This window comes from Cygnus atratus, chromosome 1 (genome assembly GCF_013377495.2).
Source record: "Cygnus atratus isolate AKBS03 ecotype Queensland, Australia chromosome 1, CAtr_DNAZoo_HiC_assembly, whole genome shotgun sequence".
Classification (NCBI taxonomy): domain Eukaryota; kingdom Metazoa; phylum Chordata; class Aves; order Anseriformes; family Anatidae; genus Cygnus; species Cygnus atratus.
In genome coordinates, this window is record NC_066362.1 from 124,602,593 (window position 1) to 124,629,074 (window position 26,482).

The 26,482-nt window shown below is 42.3% G+C and overlaps 1 protein-coding gene across 1 annotated transcript; it reads right to left on the reverse strand.

The window, feature by feature from the left end:
• Positions 1–446: 446 nt before the first annotated feature.
• Positions 447–24,245, reverse strand: ZFX (zinc finger protein X-linked). Its single transcript, XM_035542204.2, has 8 exons — positions 23,943–24,245; positions 17,893–17,981; positions 16,880–17,446; positions 9,181–9,330; positions 8,840–8,983; positions 8,613–8,747; positions 5,892–6,032; positions 447–4,415 (listed from the first exon to the last, which is right to left on the reverse strand). Exons 2-8 carry the CDS (start codon positions 17,951–17,953, stop codon positions 3,229–3,231), a joined length of 2,385 nt encoding a protein of 794 aa, XP_035398097.1. The 5' UTR covers positions 17,954–17,981; positions 23,943–24,245; the 3' UTR covers positions 447–3,228.
• Positions 24,246–26,482: the final 2,237 nt, after the last annotated feature.

Here is a 26,482-nt window from a genome sequence, read left to right on the forward strand (position 1 = left end):
TCCCCAGCACCGGTCAGCGCCAGCCCTGCAAGGAGCAGCGGGCCGAGGAGCCGGGCACAGCCGTGAGGAGATGTGGAGGATGGAGGGAGAAGATGGCTCCAGGCAGAGCCACCAGGCTCCGGCCAGGCCCTGTCCCAGCCCCGAGTGTGAGGGAGGCAGAAGGAAGAGATGCTGGGAAATAGTTTATTAACGTAAGCGACAGTGGTACACCTCCTCTGGCCCGAGGTTTGCGGTTTTTGTTTGTTTTTTTTTTTGGACAGTGTAGTAGCACTTAATAGGCAGCCACCTTGCTGAAAAAGATTAAGGCGTTATAAGTTTATCAGACATTAAACCTTCAGTATAAGAACAAGCACGAAGACGGATTTCAAAGACCTATGCCTTTCGCTTCCGTAGACTTGCTCGTAAGCGCGCGTTTCACCAAATGAGGCTTTAATCGCTTGTACCCCAGTACTACACAAAATGAGCTGAAAAAGTGGGGGAGTCGAAAAATAAACTAAAGTGCAGCAGATTTCAGGACGAACGTATCCCTCGGAACAACACTTAGTCTCAGTACTGGCATCAAATAGACTGAACGTTAACAGGAAAATACTTTGGATTTTATTTTTTCACGTTATTATCAAGTACACAATTACAATAATGTCACACATCCCTATATGATTCTATGTATTTTGTTTTTTTCTTTTGTCTTTTTTACAAAGTGTACAGAGGGAAGGACGTATACAATATTTAACAGGGTATTTTCTACAGAACAATAATTTATATTATGTCCTTGTAAAAATCTGTACCTTTTTTAAACATTAAACTGAAACATCCATTTCATAGCATTTGCTAAGCAAATTATTTAAGAATTAAAACTAACCTGTAACTAATGTCAGTACATTAACAATAACTATATTTTCATTTTCTCTTTATACAGACAAATACATTTTACAAAATCCACTTGACCAAACCCTTAGTTATTAAAAAAAAAAAGTTTCAACATTGTGCTTTAAAAAAAAAAAAAAAAGCGTGGGTATGATTCCAAGCTACGTAAGAGAAAGAAAACGTGTAAAATTGTGTTCTTTGTCTTTCAGCTTATTTAAAAAAATAAAGTTAAAAATGGCTAAAATCCTCAGCAACGCTATGGGAATTAATGCAGATTTTGTATACATTTTAGGTTTCCAGTTAGAAAATGCTTGAAACGTAAGGGGGAAAAGAAGTCGAACGAGGGTACTCGGTGAGACGCGCGTGGAAAACCTCTACTGCGTTTGAACGCATCAGATTTGGCAACCGGTAGGCAGCGGCCAGCCAGCTACGGCCGCGTAGAAAATCCACTGGCTCCACCATGGGTTTCAGCGAAGGCAGGGAGCAGCGCATCTCCGCGGTACGCACTAAAGGAGGGTCACTAGCAGGGCTGTGCGAGCGCACGCCAGACGAGCCTGGGGGCACGGGCAAGCAGGCATCGGAAGAAAAAACATTGCAGGGCAGAGCAGGGTAGTGGCATGGCATCTGAACTGGTGAAAGCGAACTAAACACAAGTATTTAAGCTTACAGTGAAACAGAAGGGCTGAGCAAACCGGTGCAGGGCTCAGTAACAAAACCAAATACAGAATGTTTGGATGATGCACATCTGAGAGGAAACCTTTGTCCCTTTATGGCCCCAAACCTGCAATCATCACTGCAATTCCTGTTGGACAGGACAGGACGGACGGTCACCTGCCTAGACAGGAGAGAAAGCACCGGGACAGGCTCTGAGCCTTTTCCATTAGGGAACTGCTGGTTACAAACCTATCCTCATCTGACCGTCAGTCGGGTGGGTCCGAAAGCTGCAATCCACAGCCAACTAGTGGCTTCAGGGGGAACTTGAGACAGGGGAGCAGGGCCAGGTCCTACGAGCTGGCATGTAATCGTATGAGGTTCTTTGCCCAACAGTTGCTGTTAACGTACGTGACTTCATGCGTTGTACATTTATTCTGCAATTAGCAAATGATACAGCACTACTTTATAATAGACTTCAGGTGGCAAAATTGCATATAATAATTGTAATGTTCTCCCAGCTGTTTATAAACAGATTAAAAGAACTGGGTTAATTCTGGATACTGTACTAATTAATAAACAGCAGCTTAACACAGCTGCTAATGGCTCAGGAAAAACATTCAATTTAGAAACAGTTCTGTTACTATCATAAGGGTATGCTACTATCGTTAGGGGTATCTACATTAAAACGTCTCTACTCTTCATGAACGCAACTGCTCCATTCCACCCCCTCCGATGCTCTCAGCGTAAATATCTAGTTTCCAAAATCGAGGCACCTCTTGGTCTCAAATTTTATTCTAAATCAACTCAGAATAAAAATGTGACTTGAACCACAAACTGTTCTTTCAAAGAAATACTAATATACATAAAACCATTACATCTGAGGTACGTTTACCGGCACGTACAGACAGCTGTGATCTATTAACTCTGCAAATGGAACGACAGTATTTTATGTTTCCAACATCAAGTAAATTGAAAAGAAAAACCAACTCATTTGTAACACACGAAACCTTCCAAAGACAAAGAAGCACAGAACAATAAACATATTTGAGCATACTTTTAAATTTGTCAAAGATAAAAAATGCCCCAAACCATTTTTTTTAATTTTATCTTTGAAACCTGAATTAAAACGCAGAATAGTTTTCCGCAATAAAGTTAGACGTGTAACTCCTTAAACGTAAAATAGTTAACTTGCCACAGTCTGTATAGTCAAAACAAGACAATTAGGTGGGCCCTAGTGACTTTATCTTCAGCATCACAATTCCCCATTTCATACACACCTCTGACAATTTTAGCAAGAGAAATTTAATATTTTTAAAATTCACGACAAAACTGCATTAACATGGACACTGTGAGTATCAACGAGGTCAGTAAGATAAATATACTTAAATAAACCATTACGGTTGAAAAATTCATTAAGAGACGGGGTTTACTTTATTAAATGCAACTTTATTGTTGCCATCTTTTCTTCATTTATTAAACAAACTGAATAGAATTCAGAACACGCTATTGAACAAAAGGTATAAAAGTCAACTAGAAGCAATAATCCTATTTTTATACAGCAACAAATCAAATGCACAGTATGGTTTTTTTTGTTATTTTTTTGTTTGTTTTTGTGGGTGGGTGATCGCAGGTGATTGGCTTTAAAATAAGCTAACTGCCTGAAAGGCAAAATTCCTTTACAATTCCAGCCATAAGTCTGTGAAAGAGACTTTAAGGCAGCCCAACATCTTTATGATGCCGCATAATGTGCTGGTTCTTCTCTGAAGGCCTTCGGAAACCTTTCTTGCAATACTCACAACGGTGAGGGTAGTCTTTTGTATGAATGGAAATAACATGCCGTTTGAAGCCTGAGGCGTCTGTAGTGCTATACTCACAGTACTCACATTGATAAACTTTCCTGCCACTGTGTGTTTTCATGTGTTTTTTCAGCTCATTTTGTTGCCTAAAGCCCTTTCTACATCTCTTGCACCTGAATGGAAGATCCTTTGTGTGAACTGAGAGTATGTGGCGACTCAGAATAAACGGATCTGCAATCTTAAAGTCACAATGTCTGCATTGGTGCAATTTTTTACCCTTGTGAGCCGCCACGTGTTTTTTCAGTTCCGAAGGCCTATGAAAGCCTTTATCGCACATATCACACTTATGAGGATAGTCTTTTGTGTGGACTGAAATTATGTGTCGTTTCAGATCACTCGAGTTTGAGCTCTTATGGTCACAATGCAAACACTGATGTGTTTTACTTTCTTGATGCATAAGTGTATGCTGCTGTAGCTCTTTGGTATCTGTAAAAGTCTGGAAACAAATATCGCACTTGGACGACGTTTCCTTACTGTGTTTAGTCTTTACGTGAGTTTTCAAGTTAGAAGAGTCGGCAGATCGGTATTCACAATATTGGCACTGGTAGGGTTTTTCACCAGTGTGGATTCGCATGTGCTTCTTGAGCTCTGACGGATGACGAAATCCCTTGCCACACTCTACGCAAATGTGAGGAAAGTTCTTGCTGTGGACAGCTAGAAGGTGATGATTCAGTAATCCTTGTTCTGCTGTCTCATAGTCGCAGAATTTGCACTTGTGCATTTTATTGACTCCTTTGTCCCTGTGCACCATCTTGTGTGTAAATAAAGCTCCTGCGTGAGAGAAGCTTTTCCCACACTCATCACGCTCAATAAGCTTTTCTGTTTTGTTGGTCAGCTTATGACTCTCCAAGTGGTTATGTAAACTTATTTTCTTATTCGTAGTGTAATCACAGTCTGTGCATCTGTATTTTTTCTTAGTAAGAAGGTGCTCCGGGTGGTTTTTCATGTGCCTTTTCAAGAAACCTCTAGACTTGAACTTCTTTCCACAAATCATACAGGGGTAGACTGTCAATGGATGACCATCGGGGCCAATGATTATTGCTGGAAAACAAACAAAAAAACCCCACTTTCATCAATATTATACTTCAGTGAATTTTTTATTTCAACCTTAACTCTAAGCTGAATTGCTACATGAGATCAAGTCAGACACGCACACTATACTATGTAATAACCAAGCTTGTCACTGGGCTAGGTAGAAAAAATGAAGAGAATTAGTATTTAGATTTATCATCATCATCAGGAGAAAGAAAATACTGATTTTAGATAGAGACAACCAAAGCGTCACCCAACTGTTCTTCACCTCAAGTAATTCTACTTTAAAGAATTCTGAGTTCACGCAACGAATTCATGCAGAAACCTATGCTAGCACAAAGAATGCTTGTTGAGTATTATATATAGTAAGCATACCACATCATCATCTCTGCCTTTCCATGAATCTGCAGACCAAGTTTGATTTGGCAGTTTAATCACCTATCACTGACTACAATTCACATGTCCCCAAAACTAACACCTCCTTCTTGTGCCATCTGTCACAGTTACAATCTGAAGAGGTATCAAGCAGGCATCAATGAGAACACATTTCACACACAGACACCTCAAAGCCTTGGAACTTGTTTGCACTGATCCATCAGCCTGTTTTGTTTATCCTGAATTTGTCTAGGCATGCTAAAAAGCTCTCTTATCCAAAAATGTTTTAGGAGAACTGAGTAGGTAGCTGGAAATAGAAAAAGCAAACTTTAAAATTAAAATTTGCCAGGTTTACTAGTTCAGAGCTAGACAAAACAGAACTCCTACAGTTAAGTCATGATTTGGAAAGAAACTTTTAGTATAATTTAAAACAGGGCTATTAAAAAAAAAAATCACGTGTTTTTTCAACTTTATCAGACCAAATAAATCCTTCAGACCATAACACAGTAATAGCAGAAACCAAATAATGCTAAAACAGCGTATCTGTTCTTACGGATGCAAGCAAGAACACTGGAGTGAACATCGAGACAATCTGTTTCACAATTAAAACACGAAAGGGCATAGAATTTACATTGGCTAATGTAAACATATAACATTCAGATTTTCCAGTCACTAGTTGAGCTGGTGTAATGAAATATATTGTTCTGTGTAATTCAGTAAAGACAAAAAGTTTTTTTTAAGTACTATTACAGAGTGCTGTTCATCTGTCTAACCTTACCTTTAAAAAAGTTACATTAAACAAACATTAAAATTAGTGTAGCAAGTCAAGTTTAACAGTTTTTAACCTTTTGCTGTGACACTGGGTTTTTCTTGTCCCTTGACATAGTTTCCCTAAGAAGCAAACAGCAAAAACAACCCTAAACCCACAATCCACACCAACTATATTTAATTTTTTTTTGAATTTTTACACACATCTATGATGTAGAAGTGTTGCCAACAAAGTCATCTGCAAAATATTTTTTTAAAATAAATTGCACACCCTCTCAGCAAACCACATTTGTTTATGGGTAAGTACCTACATGAATGAGAACGCAGACAGCTACTACTCACCTGTTTGATACTGCCTAGACTCAGGCCTCCTTTTCTTCTTTGGTTTTTGCTTAGCCAGTCTCCCAAGTCCAGCTGACTCATCTATGTGCAAAAGAGCACTTGCAGTGCCATTCCGACTTTCAATGCCATCACTATTATTACCTAACAAGATAAGTTAAAAAGTTACCCCCTGTCATCACAATGGAGATTATTTGAGCAACAAACTCTACAATGATAATTAAAAAACCGATAAACAATTGCCTTGACATTTAATCAAACCATAACAACATACAGGATGAGTCAAAAAACTGCTCTGTATGGAACTTATGATTTTGTTATAATTCCAAATAATTGGTATTACGAACCCTGAAGCCTTGGCTTTGTAAAAATAATTTACAGGAGTACACAATTTTTAGGAGTAAATGGGTTTTCTATTTCACAAAGAGTTTAAGTGCAGCACTTTTTGCCTTCCTTTGATTGACAATTGTGCCCAAAGTGTCTAACATCACTAAACAAAAATGTCACAATATTTCTGGTGCCTGATGGTCTTCTCAGCCCTGAATACATTCCTGTGTGCTCTCAGTTGCTTCTGGACATCTGAATTCCCCTTACCAAAGCTCCTCACACACCAAATTTCAAAACAGGAACCGTGATCAATGAGTTCTTCTCAACAGCCCATAAACTCGCACACAAATACTATACACTACATACTATTTGCACACCTAAAATTTTAACACAAATTATTTCCTCTGATAACAAAGAACATGCTTGGTATTGTCTAACACAAAGAAGGAAACAATCTTTACCACCCCACAGAGCTTTGTGTTTAATACACAAATGGTATCACAGGACATAAAACAAACACAAGAATTCCAAGTAAATATATGCATATACTTGGGAAGGTACTTACTGGCAATTAGTTTAACATTAGTGGTTTAAGAGCCTAAGTAAATTTTAACAACAAATGTTGTGGACAAGTATTTACTTGAATCAATAGAAGACAACAGCTCCTAGTCAAAGAAGAGCACACAAACGAGACAGAAGACTCAAGTGGAAGACAGCGCAAGAAGCTCAATAGCTGTTCCCTTTGTAGAGCGCTGTGAATGAATATTCATGCTTGAATATAAGAAGAGTCAGAGCCAGGAACAGACATGTGCAGAGCCTGGAGATTCTGATCTACGTGCTAGCTCAAGTGTTGAACAGTAAACATGGTGAGTGACATAAATGTTGAAAACAAAAAGAAATTTCACATCTTACACAGAGCAGTTACAATTTGCAACAGATGCATGAAGAGTCCTTCTAAGTGTAACACAGAACAGGCCTGAAACATTTTCTAATACTGGAATAAAATGGCAGAACTTGCTGGAATATAAAGCACAGTGGAATGGGGCTTTGCTACAATATAGCAACAAAACACATCCAACATTTAAGATCCCATTTGTTATCAGCCTTTAATACCTCTTGAAGTGCAGGAGAGTTCTGAGAAGTGCAAATAACAAACCTCTGTCAAACTTCTGCCATTATCATGCCTTCATTGCTTCATTATTTCTTCCCTCCCCCACCATCTCTCATGCTGCATGGTAGGTTGCTTACTTCTGATAACAGGAGCACTCTACTGTTTCCCACATTCTTAAATTCCACTTGCAATTCCACCTCTTTGTTCTTAGTAGTCTGCTCCATTTTATCCTCCTTCTCCACAGTCACTGAACGCTCTGTCTACAACTGTTCTCTTAATTTAATTTTGTGTTCCCACTCAACCTGGCTTCTGTCCTTTCCTCTACACTGAAGCTATGCTCACCAGTATATGGCCAAAGGCAAGGCTCTGGGTGTTAATATCCATCCCCTAAGCAACTTTCAACACACACTACTCCTTGAGATCTTGCCCTCCCTTGACTTATGTCTATGATTTGAGACCCATGATGCATTCTCAGCACTTCCCTGTCATTTGTTCACTGGCACCGTTACCAAAATTCACATCACACAGACACATAGCCTGAGTTTTGTCCCCCACTCCAGTATTTCTTCTGCTTCACTTACTCAAAGTATGCTTTGGAGGATGGGGGCAACACAGAAACATTTCTAAGATGAGATTTTGCTCTACCAGCTTATGTAAGTTTTTAAGCTTATGTAAGTTTTGGAAATCAGTTTGTGCACCAGTTGGTGCCCAGATACTAATGCTCACAAAAAACAGTTCTGCATGCTAGAAATATTCTCTAGGTTCTTCTATAATGTTGAGATCTATCCCTCCAGCTTATTTTTCATTAATTAGTTATTTCCATCAGTGAAATCTCATATGTATATGTTCCTCCTAGAAAACACTTAAATCAAGCTAGAGGCCAGTGTTGCTTTTCACTGTTACACTGAATCCTACATATTCCCATCTGCTTTTTCCTTTCCAAATAAAAATATTCAGCTCTATTCCCTAGCCAACACTTCCTGTGTCCTGAAACTGTGAAGGACAAATGTACTTGAGATGCAATTTTTCAGCTGAATTCTTGTGTATCTCCCCTTCCACATCTTGACAATATGAAGGAAAATGCCTATTAAAATAGCAATAAAAAGAAGCCTGCTTTACAGCTTCTCCCCTCTTCTCTTTTTAATTTTAAGGCTCATTATGCCAAGAAACCATTCTCAAACAAGAAGCACAAGCACAAAAAGCACAGATACTCCTCTACCCTCCAAAACCAAAGCCCGACACTTTGCTGTAGTGTTGCCAGGAAGAATTCTTTGAATGTTACTTACCATAAGCTGCTGCCCATGCTATGGGCATGAAAGTTTTAATTTCGTTGTCATCAATTTGCTGTTCATGGGCCACTGCTGCATCCTCCTCTCCTACAATCACTTCCATATAAACCTCATCAGCTATTTCCGCAACATCTAAGAAAAAAAGAAATCAAGAAAAAATTAGTAAGAACACTGTACTGTTGAAAGTGAAAATCCCCGTTCCCAAATGAAAGCCACCTACTTACTTAAATCTTCGTCTTCGTGCTGAGAATCATTTACAGTCATGTAAACCATTTTCTCCCTTGGAATACGAATACTGCTATTTTGATCAAGTAAGCCAACTGCGTGATCATTTTCTGGCTCACTCTCGACAACATCTACCGTGCCCCCTAATTAGGAAAACCAGAACAAAGTATTTTAATACATTTTGTTCAAATTCTATTCTAAATTGCAAAAACCAAAAGGTTGCAAATCTTGAGCGTTTAGACCCACAGCTCCTTACAGATACCTTGAGAGAAACCACTATCTCTACTTATGCAAGATTTCAAGTATCAGGTTGGAGTATTCTAAAATGAGCACGTCTTACCTAAATCATCTTCTCCAGGATCTGCTTTGAATATATAGACCTTGATGACTTCTGGACAAATGCCATCCACTTTACAAGAGCCGCTTTCTGACTCTGCCTCCATGGTAATTTCAGCAGAACCTTCGTGTTCTATCTTACCAGCATCATCCACTACAAAAACAAGTTATTACAATTACCCAGTCATATACAGACAGACTCATGAAAGACTTTATTACTTTATTACTCAAAGTTGGAAGCAGTTTGAAGTTACATTGTGATAAAGAACCTACCCATAAATACTTTTCTCATATCACTGACATCAACAATAAACACATAAAACTCAAGCCGTATCTTCTAGTTAAGGGGGAAGTGCGGGAGCACTGCAGTAATGTGACTAGAAGCACGAGCACCACACCAGGCAACACTAATAGGGAAACAGTGATCTGCAGCAAGACGGTGGTAGCAAGAAACAGCACGTTAGTACTTACTCTGTGGCATCATTTTACTTGTTCTCAGTTTTAGGTGCTTTCTCCTTCACATCTAACAAGACATTATCTGCTTCTTTTCAAAAGCAGTATCTGTTCTTGAACCCCGTCTCTAGTGCAAGTGGTACTATTTCTGCCAGGCCAACCTGGTTCCTTGCAAGGTGATGTTATTAGTGCTTTTTTCTACTGACTAGAGGGGAAACCCAGATGAAAAACCTCCACCTCTTCTCATCCACTCACAGTTTCAAAGCACTGCCATGACGTTGCAGCACTGGTGAACCCAATTAATTGCTCACAGCACCCTTACCAACAGGGACTTGCACTGCATTTTATAGTGTAGCCATATACATTCTCCTGACTATCATCTCCAATTTTGTTCTCTTCCTCTCAGCAGTGCTCTGACACCCAACTTCAATTTGAATTGCTGTAACTTGCCTGGGCCTCCCACGTAAGCGTGGCTAACAGCCAGTTTTCTAAGGAACACATTTCTGATTTATAAGACACATTCTACATAGGCACGTGCACACACACATACACCGTCTTATTTTACCAAGCCTGGGTTTTCAAGAAAAAATACTAAATATGCACTGAGAAAATCAATTCCAGTATTTAAAAACCTTTACAGAATCTTCCAACTCCAAAAGCTCCAGAATTTTCTCACAGTATTGAGATTATTTAAGAATTCGTAATGTGACAACACACTTTTGAAATCTGTCACTTTATTGTTCTTTCTTTAAGTTACTTTTGGAGGCTGGTATGGCTCCATCAGAGCCACGTTTAACTTTGATTCATAACGACAACGTGTCCAATTTATACTAAAGAGAAGTGTAAGAACTGTCCAATAAATGCTGCGGCATTTTTGACTACCATGCCTAGCACATACAAAATCAATAACGCAGTATGCTCACTCTACTGGCACTTACAAAACTACCCTCATAACTACATCACAGCTTGCATAACTCAGTACCTCGGCAACTCCTCTATTTACTTGAGGATCTACCTAAAAATAAAATAAAATATGCAAGCTCAGAACATTATTACAATTGCTTTCCTGCCAGGAGGTCAATAAACTAGCCTTTAAATTAGATAAGCTAGCATGTGCTCTGTCTTGGGGCTGAAACGCAACTGTACTTAAGTATCATTTCTCAATGAGGCATCATTATTCATGAAGAAATATGAACAACATTAAACGAATTCATGAACACTAAAATAAATTAGTCTCCCTCTCCTCACAAAAACGGCAGCAGAAAAACCTTTAATGTTCTTATTCCAAGTTCACGATCAATGGCCACTGTACAGAATGTATGGAGTAGTACAATATTTAAAGAAGGATTTTGTGGCAAGGGACACCATAACATCCTGTAGCTGAACCCCGAAGTATTTCAAAAGTAAAACCCTTAAGATGTTATTCTGAATCACATTAACATAGCTCTACAGTACACATATTCAGTTATCGAGCAGACTTTTATAAATTCTTTGGCACAGGCATGAAACGCCAAACGTCACTGGAACTCTGACAAAAAGAAAACTTGCTCTGGTTCCTGCACTAGGTGTATGTAGTTGTTCTCCTTCAACTTGGCTGTTCCCAGTGTCACGCACGTGTACTTGGAAGGCTTTCAAATGAGCGTAGACTGATTTTACACTGTTGAAGCCAAAGGGGAAGTCTGCCGCCAAGTTCAACTGATGCTGGAACAGGCTCAAGGAAGGAAAATTACGGCTGAAGCAATTAAAGACAAAACAAACCTACACGCACCATATGAAACGGGCTGGTTTCTTTCAACAAAAACAGAGTATGTATGGAAGTATCCATTGATAACATTCACACAACAGAAGAATTCTAGATCTTAAAAACATGCTCCAGCCTTTGAAATAAGTTCTCCAAGATTCAAAGTCACCTTTTAAACATGATTAAAAAAAAAATCCTTATACAATTTCTAGTTTGTTTATCCCTGAGTTCCCTCTATATCCAACTGTATTTTCAAAACTAGTTTAAATACTCTTTAATGGCACCATTAAATTATGATGAAATTGATTTGTAGAAGCACTAGGCCAACTTTCCTCATACAAAAGGGAAAAAAAATAAAGTCCTTGAAAAGGTAGTAGTATTTGCACAGTATAGTAGCAAAAGGGTAGCAGGAAGAAAAATGGGGTGGAAAGAAAAAGGAAGAACAGAGAAAAGAAGAGATAAATGAGGCAAAAGAAAAGGGGTATCTATCACACAAAGCACCACTTCCATAGTATTTTGTCCTATGGATATATGAGCATTTATCTCTATTGATTCATTTATGCTCTGGCAGCATTTATGAAACCTGATTTCTATTTAACACTTTCCCTATGTTTCTGCATTCTCCACATATCTCATTCTCACAACCAGAGAAAATGATTCATAAATAACTGACCGATCAGTGTTTGAAACTGAAACTCTGGTGATGTTCAAATTTTTCATTCAAATTCACAGCCATCAAGGGATCCCACAGAAACCCATCTCACCCATGGACAACTGGTATTTTCTTAAATTCTGAGTCTTGGAAACTACAAAACACACAAAAAAACCCAACCTGACCAACCTTAAAAGTATTAGTTTAGCTTATAAGAGGCCATTACTTTTCAAGTACTAGAAAAAAAAATCCGACTAGCTATTCCAATATACTTGTCTGCACAGAAAAGAAACAACCCTATTTAGCCATTCTTAATGAGAAAGGACACTGCTTAGTATCCCGTTTTTGCCAAAATAGATTAAAAGCACGCTGTATTCCCCAGACAAACTGCTCAGTTATCTGTGATACAAACATTTTACTTGTACTTCACTTGATTGCAAAGAATTCCTGGTACACTAAAGAAGTTATTTTTACTGACCAGTTATTTCTTTAATGGCCAAGCAGGTTTCCTAACCTGTGGGAAAACAGAAATCTGTTCTATTTTGATTTTAATGCCATTCCCATTACAGAGGGAATGCCCCTCAGGGTAGCAATCAGTGGAGCATTTCCTTAGTGTTTAACACCCATCCTTCTCATTCTACTCTCCCCAGACCACACAAGGGACCAAGCTCTGAGACCAGCTCATTCCCAGACCAAGGGAACTCTCCTCTCCCTCACCTCTCATGGTGACTGCCTGGGCAGTTTTGGCTGCACTAACTGTTGGTGCCCTTCTGATGATTGAGCAGAAGGCACAGCAACAAGTTCTGCTTCACAGAAAGAAAAATGTGATTTCCTGCATCTTTAAGAACCTCCAGGGAAAAAGAGCGAGGTATTTACTTACGCTAAAAGAGCAAACAAAAACATTTTGTTTTCCTGACTAAAAGTCTACTGTATAGCAGTAACACAGGCAAGAACATTATGGCTTTGCTGGTCAGATCCGATGCTTTCAACTTAATTGTGTTATCCAAGGACGAGGACAGATACGTTTCATCTAGACCTATGAAAAGACTATTATAATTATACCTCTTTGAGTAGCCCAGGTTTTGACTCCTGTAATGGAAAGTGTTAGTTCAGGTCCAACAAGGACAGACATGTTTAACTCAGTCAAAGTAAGAGTATGGACATGGCATATCCCCTGTGTCTGGAAACATCGCATAACTTCCTAAAACTCCAGCTTGAACTTTGCCAGGCTACCCTTCCCTCTCTCCAGGCTCTATTTATCAAACCTCCTTTGTGCCTCACTGTTTTTACTTCAATTAATACAAGTACACCAGAGTACAACTTCTTTGTCTTATGGAACTAGTTCCTGCCAGAGGATACATCCCATTTTGCCAAACTGAAAACAAATCAGACAAGCAAAAACCTTAGTTTCCATCATATGGCACTACTCTCCTTCATTAGCAAGTCCTGTTTTTTCCTGGTTTTGCTAAACATTAGCTAATCTCACTGTTACCGTTTCACTTAGGGAGAGATGATTTTACAAACCTTAAGATTTGCTACCCAACATTTGGGAACAGTATGAGCCAGAACACAATTCGTCATTTCCTGACCAAACGTTATGGGCAATCCCCATGAACTGGCTTGTTATGCCTTACGTGAAAGAAGAACCAATTTATCAAACCTCCTTCAAACCTTTTCAAGCTACTAATTAGTAGCAGTTCGCATTCTCTGTTGAATGAACAAATACCCGCCTCAGCCCTGCTCTAAGTGTCCCAAATCCACCACAGACCACAAAAAGAAGCTTGAGGGCAAAGACAAAGTATGCATGAAAACAGGTATTTCAAATGACAAGTGATAATATAAGTTGTGCCAAGAAACAGTATCTTGAAAATGAAAAAAAAAAAAAGAAACAAAGATATAGAAATGTAGAAACCAAATTAAATCTGAACAGGAAAAGGAACATTAAACTACCCAGTTTCTTGAAGGAAAGTCCCAGAATGGAACTCGAAGGGACGGTACTCACTGAAGAGACCAAACAGTGTGAAACCAAGAAAGGAGGCAGAAAGACAACATTTAAGAAAGTAGATATATATTAGTCATTTCAGAACAGGTATTTGCAGGATAAAACTACAGAAATGATCCTATTTGAAAAAAAAATCTGTGTAGGCTCCACACATCAGGAACAAAAATGCAAACTTTTAAATAAAGCCAAAAGATAGGAAGAAGAAAGCAAAAAGGTTTTGCCTAATTTCCACAGGAGAATACAGGCTGAGAAGCCTATGGCCACAGAAAGAATGTGAAGTGTCATCGCCCGCTTTCCAAGTGACAAGATAAAAGAAGACAGGCAAAAACATCCTGAAGAACAGAGTCTAAGTCCCAGATCTGGGAAGCAGCTACATGTGGGTGCTGTAATGGCAGACAGAAGTACACTCCAACATCCGCCCCAGCAGTCACAGGAGTTCTGCCAGAACCGAGCATGAGCGTACAGGTTAAGATGGAAAAATCAAAACCAGTGTTGATTTTACTTCCTTTTAAAAACCACCTACTACTGAGGGCAACTGAAGAACCGAGACAGTCAACAGAAAAGATCAATAAACACACATACTGCTGATGCAAAAAAAATGGAAATGAATTCAGATGATATTTTCCACACAACGAAGGGACTATTTGGAAAGACTGTCTCTGCTTGACAGGAAGGCACTAGCCTCTGACTTTGCAACTAGAAGAACTCGTTATGCAGGCTTTAAACACAGTAGGTGGTAATAGGGAACTTCCCTTTCAAATGAACTGTAGCACATATTTAACATTTTAAACACAAATAACGAAGATGCGTGTTTGGTAATAAAATGAACGTTTTAAATGCTGGCTTGCTTAAGGTCCTGAATCTAGAGAAAGTACTTTGCAAGACTATCAGGAGGAGTTTAATGCTAAATAAGGTATCAAACTGCAGAAATCCATATGCAGGAACACGTGACTGAAAATGGAGACTCTCCCAGCACAACTGAACAATCACCTTCTCGTGTTTTCTGTCAGTTACCACCTGTTGGCAGCAGGTACGACGCCTGAGAAGACTTCCTAGCTGGCTGGGCTTTTTAGGGATCATGCAACATGGCGTCTACCACAACTTCAGTCCTCATCCCTCTGCAAGAGGCTACGCTGGCAATGGCTGAAGGGGCCGCGTATCTATCCGGCCCTCTCCCTTAAATTTACGCAGACCACAGTTTGCGAAGGGATCCTGCGACAGCAGCCTCGCTGCTGTCCGTGCTGCAGGATGCTAACCTGCAGGGGGAGGGTGAGCAGAGAAGCAGGAGCAACAGCATTTTAAAGAGCTACAGTCAAGGATAAGAAACAGGTTAAGGATCACCAGCAGAGCCCTTACACAGTCAGGTCTCAATTCCATGGGTGGATTATCCACTTTGTTGCCTAACTATGCTGCAGTGCTTGCAGGTATTTGAGCTGCTTTCATCTGACCTAAGTGGGGACCAGAATTAGAAAGTTACAGCTGTACCAAACTGCACAGAGAGCATTTATTAGTTTGAATAAATATCACTTCAGGGAGTAGCATCCCTGATCCCTCCTCTGTCTATTTCATCTCAGTATGTTCCTACAGCTTAGTTTTACAATATTTTGTGTTATCCATATGTTGCATTATCCCATTTCATTGTTTTCCCAGATAATAGAGAATTAACTGTACCTCATATAAACTCAAAACATGGCTGCACAAGGTTACGCAAGGGACTCAAGAGATGATAAATTAAGAAATGCAGTGATCCTAGGTAAGGAGAAGCAACATTAAAATCCATAAGCACAGAATATAAAATTAAATTATCATACATTTCAAAAGAAGTGTCCAAAGCAAAAGAAAAAACATGAGAAAAAAAAGAACAAAAACAGGTAACTGAAGCAGAGCATAAAGTATGCCTCATCAATGGAGTCATTTAATGCTAGACAAAACTGAAGTGCCTGAAATGGCAATTAAACAAATCAGCCTAACAAAGCTTTTCTATTTCTATGACAAACAAATGTTCAGCAGTGACACTCTGATGTTCCCAAGTGCTGTACCAAGTAAACATTACAATAGGTAACATACTTCAAATATGTAACACACTTAGAATAAGCTCCACTTCACACTAATGGATATCCTCAGTAGAAAAAGGATTGATAATATGCTGTGTTTTTTCCCCACCCTCTACTTTAAGCCTTCTGAAATAGGATTTGAATGAATTGTGCCACTGTTTCTAGGGAAGACTAAGATATTCACAATTGCTTCTCAGCTACGAGCAGCAACAGCTACTCTTTTTATTAGCAACATACCTCTGTCCTTTACTTAATCAAGAAAAGAAGAGAAAACATCTTAAAAAGCAAAGAAAAATATACTGTCATCTGTATCTATGAGGGGGGCGAAATAACAAGACAAAGACAACAAATTGTCGTTTAGGCTTCCAAAAAAACAATTTTCTGGCTCCCTTTTCCATGAAGTAAGCGTTTGGTTTTCTTAATGGCTTGGCAGTAATTTTAGTAACCTGCATAAAAATGCATTTTCATACAGTGTCACATTTATTTTCTTTCACTTCTTAGTAAAGTAAATGCCGTATACTTACAGGAATTCTTACTCTGTTATTTATACGCCACAAAATGCTACAGAAATAGCTTATAATCAGACGTGCATTTGCCAGTAGTTCTCTCCATTAGCTTCACCAGAATTTTTAGCTGGTACACATTCCTAAAGATACCCCCATTTGAATACATTTCTGAGACTGGCACTTCACTAAATATAGAAACCTGGTTTTGGTTCTGTTGTAAGCCTTCGCTCAGGTATTTCAAGCATCACCCAAACCCGTATTGTAAGAATTTCGATGGCTTTACCCAGACACTTACAAGAAATCATCAGGTAATCTTCACAGTTGCCCTTCTCGTCTTGATGTTCCACAGGGATTCCATTGGCATCAATCACTGCTTCTGATGCACAGTCTGCCACCAAAACTTCTTCAGAAACAACATCTGTTCCCAGAGTATCGGTGACAATATCTGTTTCTTCAACATTATCATGAACTACATGTTCTACATGTCCAACTTCAGGTACATGCATTGACTCGCTCGTCAGTACATGTTCTGGTATTGACATTGCTTCTGCTGTTATGTCAGAAGCTAGAACATCATCTGGGACAGTGCAATGAGCCAAAGAAACCTCTTCAGCTACGTCTGTGTCCAGCACTTGTTCAGGAATAATGACAGTTTCAGATACGTCTGGCTCCTCCATAATATCTGGGCACTGAACATCCTCGATAACAACATCCTCAATGACATCTTGGATTACTACAGAATCTGGATCATCAGGAACAAAATTATGTACGGTTATATCTGAGTCGACTACATCTGAAACAAATACTGTTTCCTGTACTTCCACAACAATCTGATCTCCGTCCATATGTGCTGCATCAGCTCCTGAAAAACATAATTAAAACAATGTTTAAACTGTAAAACTAACTCACGTGAAGTGGTTAATATTGAAATTGCGTCTATTTTACTTCAACTTTTACACTATGCAGCCATTTAGCAAAACCACCGTAATAGCCTATAAGCAATTAAGACAGACAGATAAACAGGAGCTGATAAAGCACGTTGTCAGTAGATACTAACAAGATGAACAACGTAATGAACAAAAGGCTACCAGTTTTTAGGATCTCCCCCAGTATCCAAATAATTATTACTTCACAGAATGGTAGCTCATTTATATTGCTCTGAGTAATGAAAACAGCCAAAAATCTCAAGTGACTACTCTATACAAAAAGCATTGAAGTAGCATAGCACCTTTAAACAAAGACAACATAAACTACAGTCAACAGCATCTCATGTGTACAGTCTTATCTACATGTTATCTCCTGACAGACCTGTTGGATCAAAAAACGCATTTGGCTCATGTGGCTGCAATTCAAGCCCATCTTCATCCATGGCCTTTAACTCTCATCAGTCACAGTGTCTGTAGAAAGTAAAGAAGAAAAGTTATTTAGCTCACAAGTATTATGCTAAGGAGGTTGCCTCTGCCCATACAATACTCATTGTAGGAAAAGCTGGAACTTGGGGTATATGGAAGTGAACAGAGGACACCTCTTGACTTGAAGATGGCCCAGATATCACTCAGAGTAAACCCACTTGGGATTCAAGAAATACTATTCTAAACCACCAAACACCCATGGCAAAGTATGAGGAGTGTAACCTCTGACTATCCCAGGCCACTTGTCAAAACACCAGAAATACAGAAAACACAGAAAAAGCTGATAAAGGGATACGGAAATGTGATTTCCTTACAAAGGAAAAAAAATATATGACAACATCTAGGCAAGTTCACACCCAAGTCTTTTGGGATGGCAGGGGATACAGTGTTCTCAAAACAACAAATCTTGAGAAGGTTCAAGTTAAAGGCAGGCAGCTAGCACTCTGAAACGCACACCACTTTTGATGCCCCTGTGTTCATAAACTCGGACAGTCAGGAGGAAGTTACTGCTATGCCACTTGAGGGATTGAAATCATTAATGCAAACTGGTTCCAGAATATAACACCATGGGTTTTCAAATCTCATGCGTGTGAATATTAAAAAAAACCACCAACCTCAAGACAAAGTACCTATTTGTTTTTATATTTAAAATATCACCGGTTCTCAAAAATTACCAAATTCTCAAATTACCAAATCATCAAATTCTACCAAGTTTCTATGTACAGAACGTCAACTTTTCTTCAAAGCATAAAGGCTTTCAATCTTCTTAACAAAAGAACCAAACGATACTACAAAGTCAAAATATCAAGTAGATCTGAAACCCCAATCTAGATTTTGCTGTTTATATAAAAGTATTATCATTAGGATAAGGCAAACCTACTTTGGTAAAATGTGAGCTAAGGTGAACTTGGACTAGTCCCTTGCACTAACGACAACTAGCTATTAAGTGCTGAACCAGCAAGAGGCAAAAACAGCTTGCTGCTCTATGTTTCTGCCCAAGTTTCTGTACAAGCAGACGATACAGACTTCAGCAATTCTCCTTCCTCTAACCATTTTTCAGTGACAGAAATCTCCCCATGTCTGTGATAGCTTCATAAAAGGCCTAGAAAAAAGATTAAGATTCTGGCCAAGGTTTTCACAAGAATCATACCCTTTTCAAAATTGTGTCAACTGACATTTGCATTATTTTTTATGGGGATAATTGCTATATACAAAAGAAATAAAAAAAAACCCTACTCCAAAATGCAAAGCTACAGCTGTAATCTGTAGCAAATATTTTCTAGACTTCATCGTTCTTCTAGCTCAACTTCTCAACTCTTCACAGTTAACCACCTAATTTAGGTGTGAGAAGGTGAATTTTCAAAAAGTGATCACGAAATATAGCCAGATATTGAACTACAGGAAAAACAGCCACAGTATAATAATTTTCCAAGGATTTCCATATTTGTGTGACGTCCACTTGGAAGGCCCCTGTACTCTAAAGACAGTGGTGCTAACAGGTCGCTGTGGTGTCCAGCTGGACATAAATCACCTTGCGATTATTCTGGATGTCAACCTTTTCTGCCAGAGACTCTCACTATTATGAACAGGAATATCTATTCATGCAGATGCCTTTTTTTTTTTTTTTTTAAGGATTAAGAGCAGAAAGTAAGTGTTTCTTAGCCTGAGATATAAGATATAGCTTGACTGATGGCAATCAACTTCTGCCAGGCCAAAGAAAAAAGAACAGAGTAAGAAGGATTCATACAGTCATTTAAGCAAGAATTATTCATGCCCAAATTTGTTTACTTCTATCTATTCAGTACACGCCTTGTCAACCATTACAAATTTCTTTTCTAATGATGTTGTCTTTTGAGTTGTTTTCAGTGTTCAGCTTTTCTGTTACTCCTTCTCCAACTTCTTGCATCTCTGTACCTGTACGACATTCATTACCTTCTCACCCACTCATTTAATCTTTCCAGCTTACAACTACAAAATACTCTCATCATTTACACAAGACCATGCTACTCCAAAATTTGTAGCTAAGATTATACCTGTGTTTCACAGATTTTTTGGGGGAGACTGGGGGGACTGACTAAGGGTTGGTGGAAACACACCGCCCCTCTCCTCAGGCCCACATCAGAAGCTAGCGCTCGCTGTCCAGGTTCCTGGGAAAAGTCAGGACGCTCTTTCTGACTGTGCTTTTGAGGACTGTATTATCATACATGTTGGCCTCTGATCAGCTGGAACCCAACCAGCTTGAAGTGTCAGTTCACCACGAGCCACTGGAGGAACTGGCATTCGTTTTCTCTGTTTCCTGCTTTCATCACCTACCTGACCAGCACGCCACCACAAATTCCTACTTCTTATGATTCATGCATGCACTTTCTCTACCCTAACCTCTCCCCAAATTCCTCACTCTCCCTATTACTGAGGCTCTCCCTCGTCTTCCTTTTGTCTCTCTCTTCCTCCGTGAGACCCAGAGGCTGCCACCACTATGTCCCAGCTTCCAGAAGGAGCCCACTGACACCATTTCTTCGCTGCTGCCCAGATTCCAGGCGCCAGCTGCTAACACCAGCAAGTCTCTGTGGTGCTCGTGATGGTGCAACTTCATAAAGACACTGCCACCAGCAGAGACAGCCCAGCAGACCTTCAACTGCATATTCTGCATACCACCATGGTCTCTTCTGTATTAGCCAGCTCTTTTCACCAACAGGGGCATAATGTTATGCAAAACGAAGGCTCATGTTCTCCAAAAATTACTGGAGAAGCTTCCCAGGCAAGTGAGTTTTCAAGACTGAGTCTTTAAAAGGCCACAGATTTATGCTTTGGTACTTATTCAAAAGAAGGAAAAGAAAAAAAAATCTGAATGAGTTTCTTGCTAAATAAGGTTTCTCATAATGAACTTTTGTACCCAGTTCCAGCCAAAAAAACCACGTACACAAAGCTCTACACATGTGCAGAGCCGTAAAACTGCTCCACTAGGGCACAGACCCCCTCCCTCATACAGAAATATAATTTGGGAAGAAGACCAAAAGAGGCAGGCATTTAAAGAACAATTTAAGTAAACTGTTTAAATTGATAAAGGTGCCTAAATCAAAATCCGCAGTCTAAGAATGCATTAGGGCATTTGTCTGTGGATGGAAAAAAATAATCTCTAAACATTTCCTGAAAGCATTTCAGGGTTTGAACTTTCTAAACAGCAGATGAGAAAACACTGTATCTCTTCCTGCTTGCTCTTCTGATCAGTGGACCAGCACAGCGGCCCCAGATTCAGCCACACAAAGGAAGTTATCCCCAGTGGCTCTGCACCAGCCAGGAGCTCTGCGATGAAGCCACTCTTCTGCAACTCAAGAAACACCAAAGCTTCTCACTTCTCACAAAACATCTTCAAAATCCTTGGCAAGCGCCCTAGGCTCTGTGATATCATGAGGTTAAGAAGCAATAGCAGCAGTTTGTTTTCCTGCAAGATTTCAAGAAGGGCAGAAACTCCTCTCGGTTCTTCCAAAATATTCCAGTGGACACTTACCTCAGGAGCAGGTTCTGGCAATGAAGCAGACAGAAGCAATTTCCAGTTCTCGTTTGGGAACCGAAACTCTTGAAGAGAAGCAGGTGCCCAGAAGGACTACGCTTAGTCCTTTCTCAGTGGCCAAATCTACATGGCTCTTTGTTCAAATCACTGTAATTCGGGAACTGCTCTTCTAACTGCCACTAGAATGGGAAAAGCCAAGGCACCGGTCCCCTGAGTTTCTTATCTCTGCAAAGAACTAAGCACCTACATCTTTTACTTGGCTTGGGTCTGTCAGCTTCACGTGGATTTAAAATTAATACAACCCTGAAATACACCCAATTCAATTTGTAAAGGTAGCTCTTACAAATTGATTTTTATGTATTTATTCAGGGACTTGGCTGGTTTTGATTTCATGAACGTCAAGGCAATATTTTTAAGTGGAAGGACAAATATATATATATATATATATATATATATGTATGCATGTATTTGTGGAAGAAATAGTATTAAGCCATTAGCAATAGTGCAACCTCCTAAAATAAAATAGGGTATTTTCCATAAATTTGATCTTGAGTACAATCAGTCAAGAAAAGCAATGCAGACATTGGAAACAGTCTTGCCACACAAATATCCTTGACTTAATAGGCCTAGCAAGGTAATCAAGATGAAATAAGAAGAAACGGATGAGCTGTTACATTTTAAAGAGAGAGCAACTTTAAAAATAGTTACTTAAGAGAAAAATCTTTCTTTAATATGCCACAGAAATTATCACTTTTTCTGCTTTCTCACAAAAAAGGGGGGGGGGGGGGAAGAAATGAAAAAAGGGGAAACCACAGAAAAGCCATCCTTTTGACACAGAAATATACTCCCCCTGCCTAAAGAAAGAACAGTGTATGTGTTCATTTGCAATCAGAGGCAAAAAACAAGTACCCGCACAGCAAACTCTCACCCATCCCAGAAAAAGGCAAAGAACAGTGAAATTTCCCATTTTCGCCCAGCAGCCCCAGCCCCTACCTCCACTAAAAACACCGAAGAGCACAGCTACAGCCGAGCCCCCCATCATGCTTTGCTACACCACATTAAGAATTGCAGCACGCCTCGTATGTCCCAACTGGGCTGGAGCCTCGAGCTACCCGAAGCTTTGTGGTGGTTATGAGCGAGGCTGCTGTGGGTTCAGCCTCCATCACTGCTGCAGTGTCATAACTCTCCCTACATGACCCACTTCTGGAGAATGCAGTGTACACACACGCTCTCAATCACACACACGTGAAAGGTTAAAAATTATCCTTCTGCATCGCCTGGCCCTCATCTTGGAAATGACCCCCACCATTATCGGGTGAATAAATGGAAGAATAAAAACAATGTTACAAATGCGACGGTGTGATCAGTTAGCCGTTTATTTCTTTACGCGTCTCCCTCCGTTTTGGCAGGAGGATCCGCACTGCTGGTTTCACTGCGATTTGGGAAAAGCGATAAAAAAAAATCAAGTCTTTTTTTTTCTCTTTGTTGTAGTTCAGTGGCGTGGGTATTCGCAGAAACTGGTTAGAAAAAAAAGAAAATAGGCCTTCTCCAGATTTCATAGAGATGCTGGGCATCGGGTGACGCCTAAGCTACAGCTCGACAAAACCTAAATTAGGGAATAACCGGCCCCGGGAGCCCCTCAGAAACTCCTTCCCGCCCTGCAGCTGAGGGACAGCCAGCACTGAGGAGGCCAGGCGGGCACCCGGGGGTGCTCCGGAGGCGCCTTCTCGCGGGGCGAGGGGCACCGAAGGCTGCCGCCCGCCCTCCCTCCGTCGCGGTCCCGCTGCGGTCGGCTCCCGGAGGAGCAGGCGGTCGCGGAGCGAGCTCGGCGGGCGCCGTCCCGGCCGGGAGCCCCGGCGCTGCAGCGCAGGCAGCCGCCGCGGGCCTGAAAGCGCCGAGCTCCGCCGCGAGGAGGCAGAGGCGGAGGAGCGGGGGGGCGGCGGGGGTGGGCAGCCCGGCGGCTGTCCCTCGGCGGAGCCCGCGGCCCGGCGCCGCGACGAGCGGGGCCAGGGGCTCCCCCCTCCGGCCCGGCCCGGCCTGCGCCAGGCGCGGGCTGTGGCGAGCGATTAATTCAAGATGGCGCCCGGCGCCCTCCGCCTCCCCCCCCCCCGCGCGGCCGCCATTTTGTCTCCTCCTCCAGCCGCTCTCCGAGCCCCCCTCGGCCGGGCCCGGGGCCCGGCACCCACCTCGCCCGCCTCCCCCCGGGCCCGCGGCCGCCCCCCGCCGCTTCCGCCGCCCTCGCGCCGCCGCCCCCCCGCTCCCGGGGCCGCGCCGGGCGCCCGGAGCCCGGCGGCCGGGGCCCTGCGGCCCGCTCGGTTGCCGGAGCCCTGTCGCGGCCTACCTGCGGCCTCCTCGGGGCCTGCGCCGCGGCCTGCTGCGGGCAGGGGAAGGCCCGGGCCGGGCCGGGCGGCGGGGCCGGGCCGCGGGCTGCTTACCGTGCGGGTGGCGGGCGGCGGCGCTGGGCGCGGCGCGGCCTCTCTCGGCGCGAGTGGGCCGAGCGCGGCGGCGGCAGCAGCGGCAGCGGCGGCGGCGGCGGCTGCGGCGGGGCGGGCGGGCGGGAGGGGAGGGAGGGGCCGAGCTCGGAGCTGAGTGGAAGCGGCCAAGCTCCCCGGGCCGGGCCGGGCCCGCCGTCAGCACGTCACGTCACTGCCCGAGAGAGACCCAGGAAAAGGCGGAAGGCAGCGCGACGCCGCCGCCCGCCGCCGCCCCGCCGCCTCGGGACGGCCGCCCGCCGGGGACGGGGCCGCCGGGCGGGCCGGGGGCCTCCGCCGGGCGAGGCGGGGGGGGAGGCGAGGCGAGGCGGCGCGGCCGCGCTCCGCTCCCCGCGGCTCCTCCTGCCGCCGCCTCCGCCGCCGGGCCGAGCCCGGCGCCCCCCGAGCGGAGCGGCGGCCCCGGGGACCCCGCTGCCTGCCCCCCGGCCCGGCCCGGCCCGGCCCGGCCCGGCCCGGCCCCTCCATGGCGAGCCTCCCCGCCCGCGGCCTCCCGCGGCCGACAGGCCCCGGCCCGGCCTCGGGGTGCGGGCCCGAGGGCTGCGGGCTGCGCGCTGCGGGCTCGGGGGGCGCCCGGCGAGAAGCCGTGGGGGGGACGGGGCCTCGGGCATGGGGGGCGCGGGGCCCGGGGTCGCCCCAGCGCGGGGTGCGGCTGCAGGCCGCCGTTATCACTGACAGCAACAACAACAGCAATAACAACTACAACAATAATAACTACAGCGATGATAATAGCGATAACAAAGCAGCGGGGCCGGGTGGGCGCAGCCCGAGCCCCAGATTTTCGGCGAGGAAAAGCGGCTCCCGCACACGTGATGGGAACGGCGCTTCCCCCAGGGCTGCTGGCACTTATGTAAGAGGCCGCCATGGCGCCCCGGCCCGCCCGGCGCGGCTCCTGCCGAGGAAACAAAAAAAGCGAAAAAAATAAGGGGGGGTGGGGGGGAAGGTCTCCTTTCATAGACAGTACAGAATTTGAAAGGAGGTACTGTCACATCCAGCGTGCTTGGCTGGCAGTGTCTTCTAGTCCTTACCCTAAAACTTAACCCCATTTTATTTTTATTTTTTTTAAAGAAAATAATCACTGTTGACCCATGAAACATGCAACCTAAAGCGTTGAAGGCACCAGAATATACGTACCATGAGCAACCTCATGGCGATGAGTAGGTACATTCAGTTTGGTTGGAGTTCTCACATAATTGTGGGGTCAGGGCTCGAGGGGACTACTTCTTGTGCTGTTTTAGCCATTTAAGTAAACTGGAAGTAAACGGACTGTTGCACTTATCAACTCAGGCAAATGTGACTTATCTGGCCCTGAACAGCACCCGTGCAGTGTTTATGCTGAGAATGAGGCTTGGGGTTCAGTTTTGACTCAGCTGCAATTTTACACACTTGTTTCCCATCTTAGCGCACAAGCTTAAAAAGTAATTTGGTTGACGCTTGTGAAATGCTTATAGTTTATTTTGGTGTAGTATATGGTAAACATGTATCCTGAACAGTGCAAATTTTGACCACAATACTTCAAAAGTTAATTTGTTTCGTTTTATGAAGGTCATAGTTTAACTACTGTAGAATCAGCCCAATCTGTATTGCAGGAGAGGTTCCTAAAATATATACCTTAAAAACAATTATTAATCTTGACCATAAGTATGATATTGCTATAAAATAAGTTAATATTCTTGTTAGAATGGAAGAAGCCAAAGGAACAAGAGCAGAAAAAGATCTTAATTAATTCGTAATCAACAGCAAGGTAGATCTCATAGAAAAGTGAAAAAAAAACGTTCAAAGTATTGTTTTTACTTACGCATTGGTAAGTTCCTTGGTTGGAACCTGCCTCTGATAGTTTATATTATGTAATACTTTCATAGAAGCTAGGCCACTGAAACAGTTACAGGACTGGAGCATCTGATACATGAGGAAAGACGAAGAGCTGGGACTGCTCAGAGAGAATGGCTGGAGAAAAGGAGATTCAGGGGGATTTTATGCTTATATATAAATACCTGATGAGGTGGGTAAAGATGAGGGAGCCAGTCACTACTCAGTAGTGTTCAGTGACACGATGAGAGTCAATGGCACAAATTGAAATACTGGAAATTCAATTTAAACATGAAAAGAAAATGGCTGTGAGGTTGGTCAAACAGTGAAACGTGTTGTTCAGAGAGATTGTGAGTTCTCCATCTTTGGAGATACTCAGAACCCAACTAGACAAAGCCCTGAGCAACCCTCTGTAGCTGACCCTGCTCTGAGTAGGAGTTGGACCAGATGATCTGCAGAATACCTTCCAACTTCAGTGACTGTGTTTTTAAGGAGTTTTTTCCAACAAATTTAAAGTGTTTATAATGAACAGCACAGTACACTGTAAGCTTTTTGGTTCCAAGGATGGACATTAAATCAGTCATTCACATGTGGAATGGAAGTCCTGAATACATGGAACATTATCCTTGAAAATTCAGCGTATCCATGTGTTAGGTCATTGCAAGGAGAGACATCAG

Coding starts and splice junctions, on each gene's coding strand:
- ZFX (XM_035542204.2), bottom strand. CDS start 17,953: ATGGATGAAGATGGGCTTGAATTGCAGCCACATGAGCCAAATGCGTTT. Junction 9,331..16,879: donor AGATTACCTGATGATTTCTT/GTAAGTGTCTGG, acceptor TTGTTTTTGTAG/TGGATGATGCTGGTAAGATA. Junction 8,984..9,180: donor TCCTGGAGAAGATGATTTAG/GTAAGACGTGCT, acceptor TTTCCTAATTAG/GGGGCACGGTAGATGTTGTC.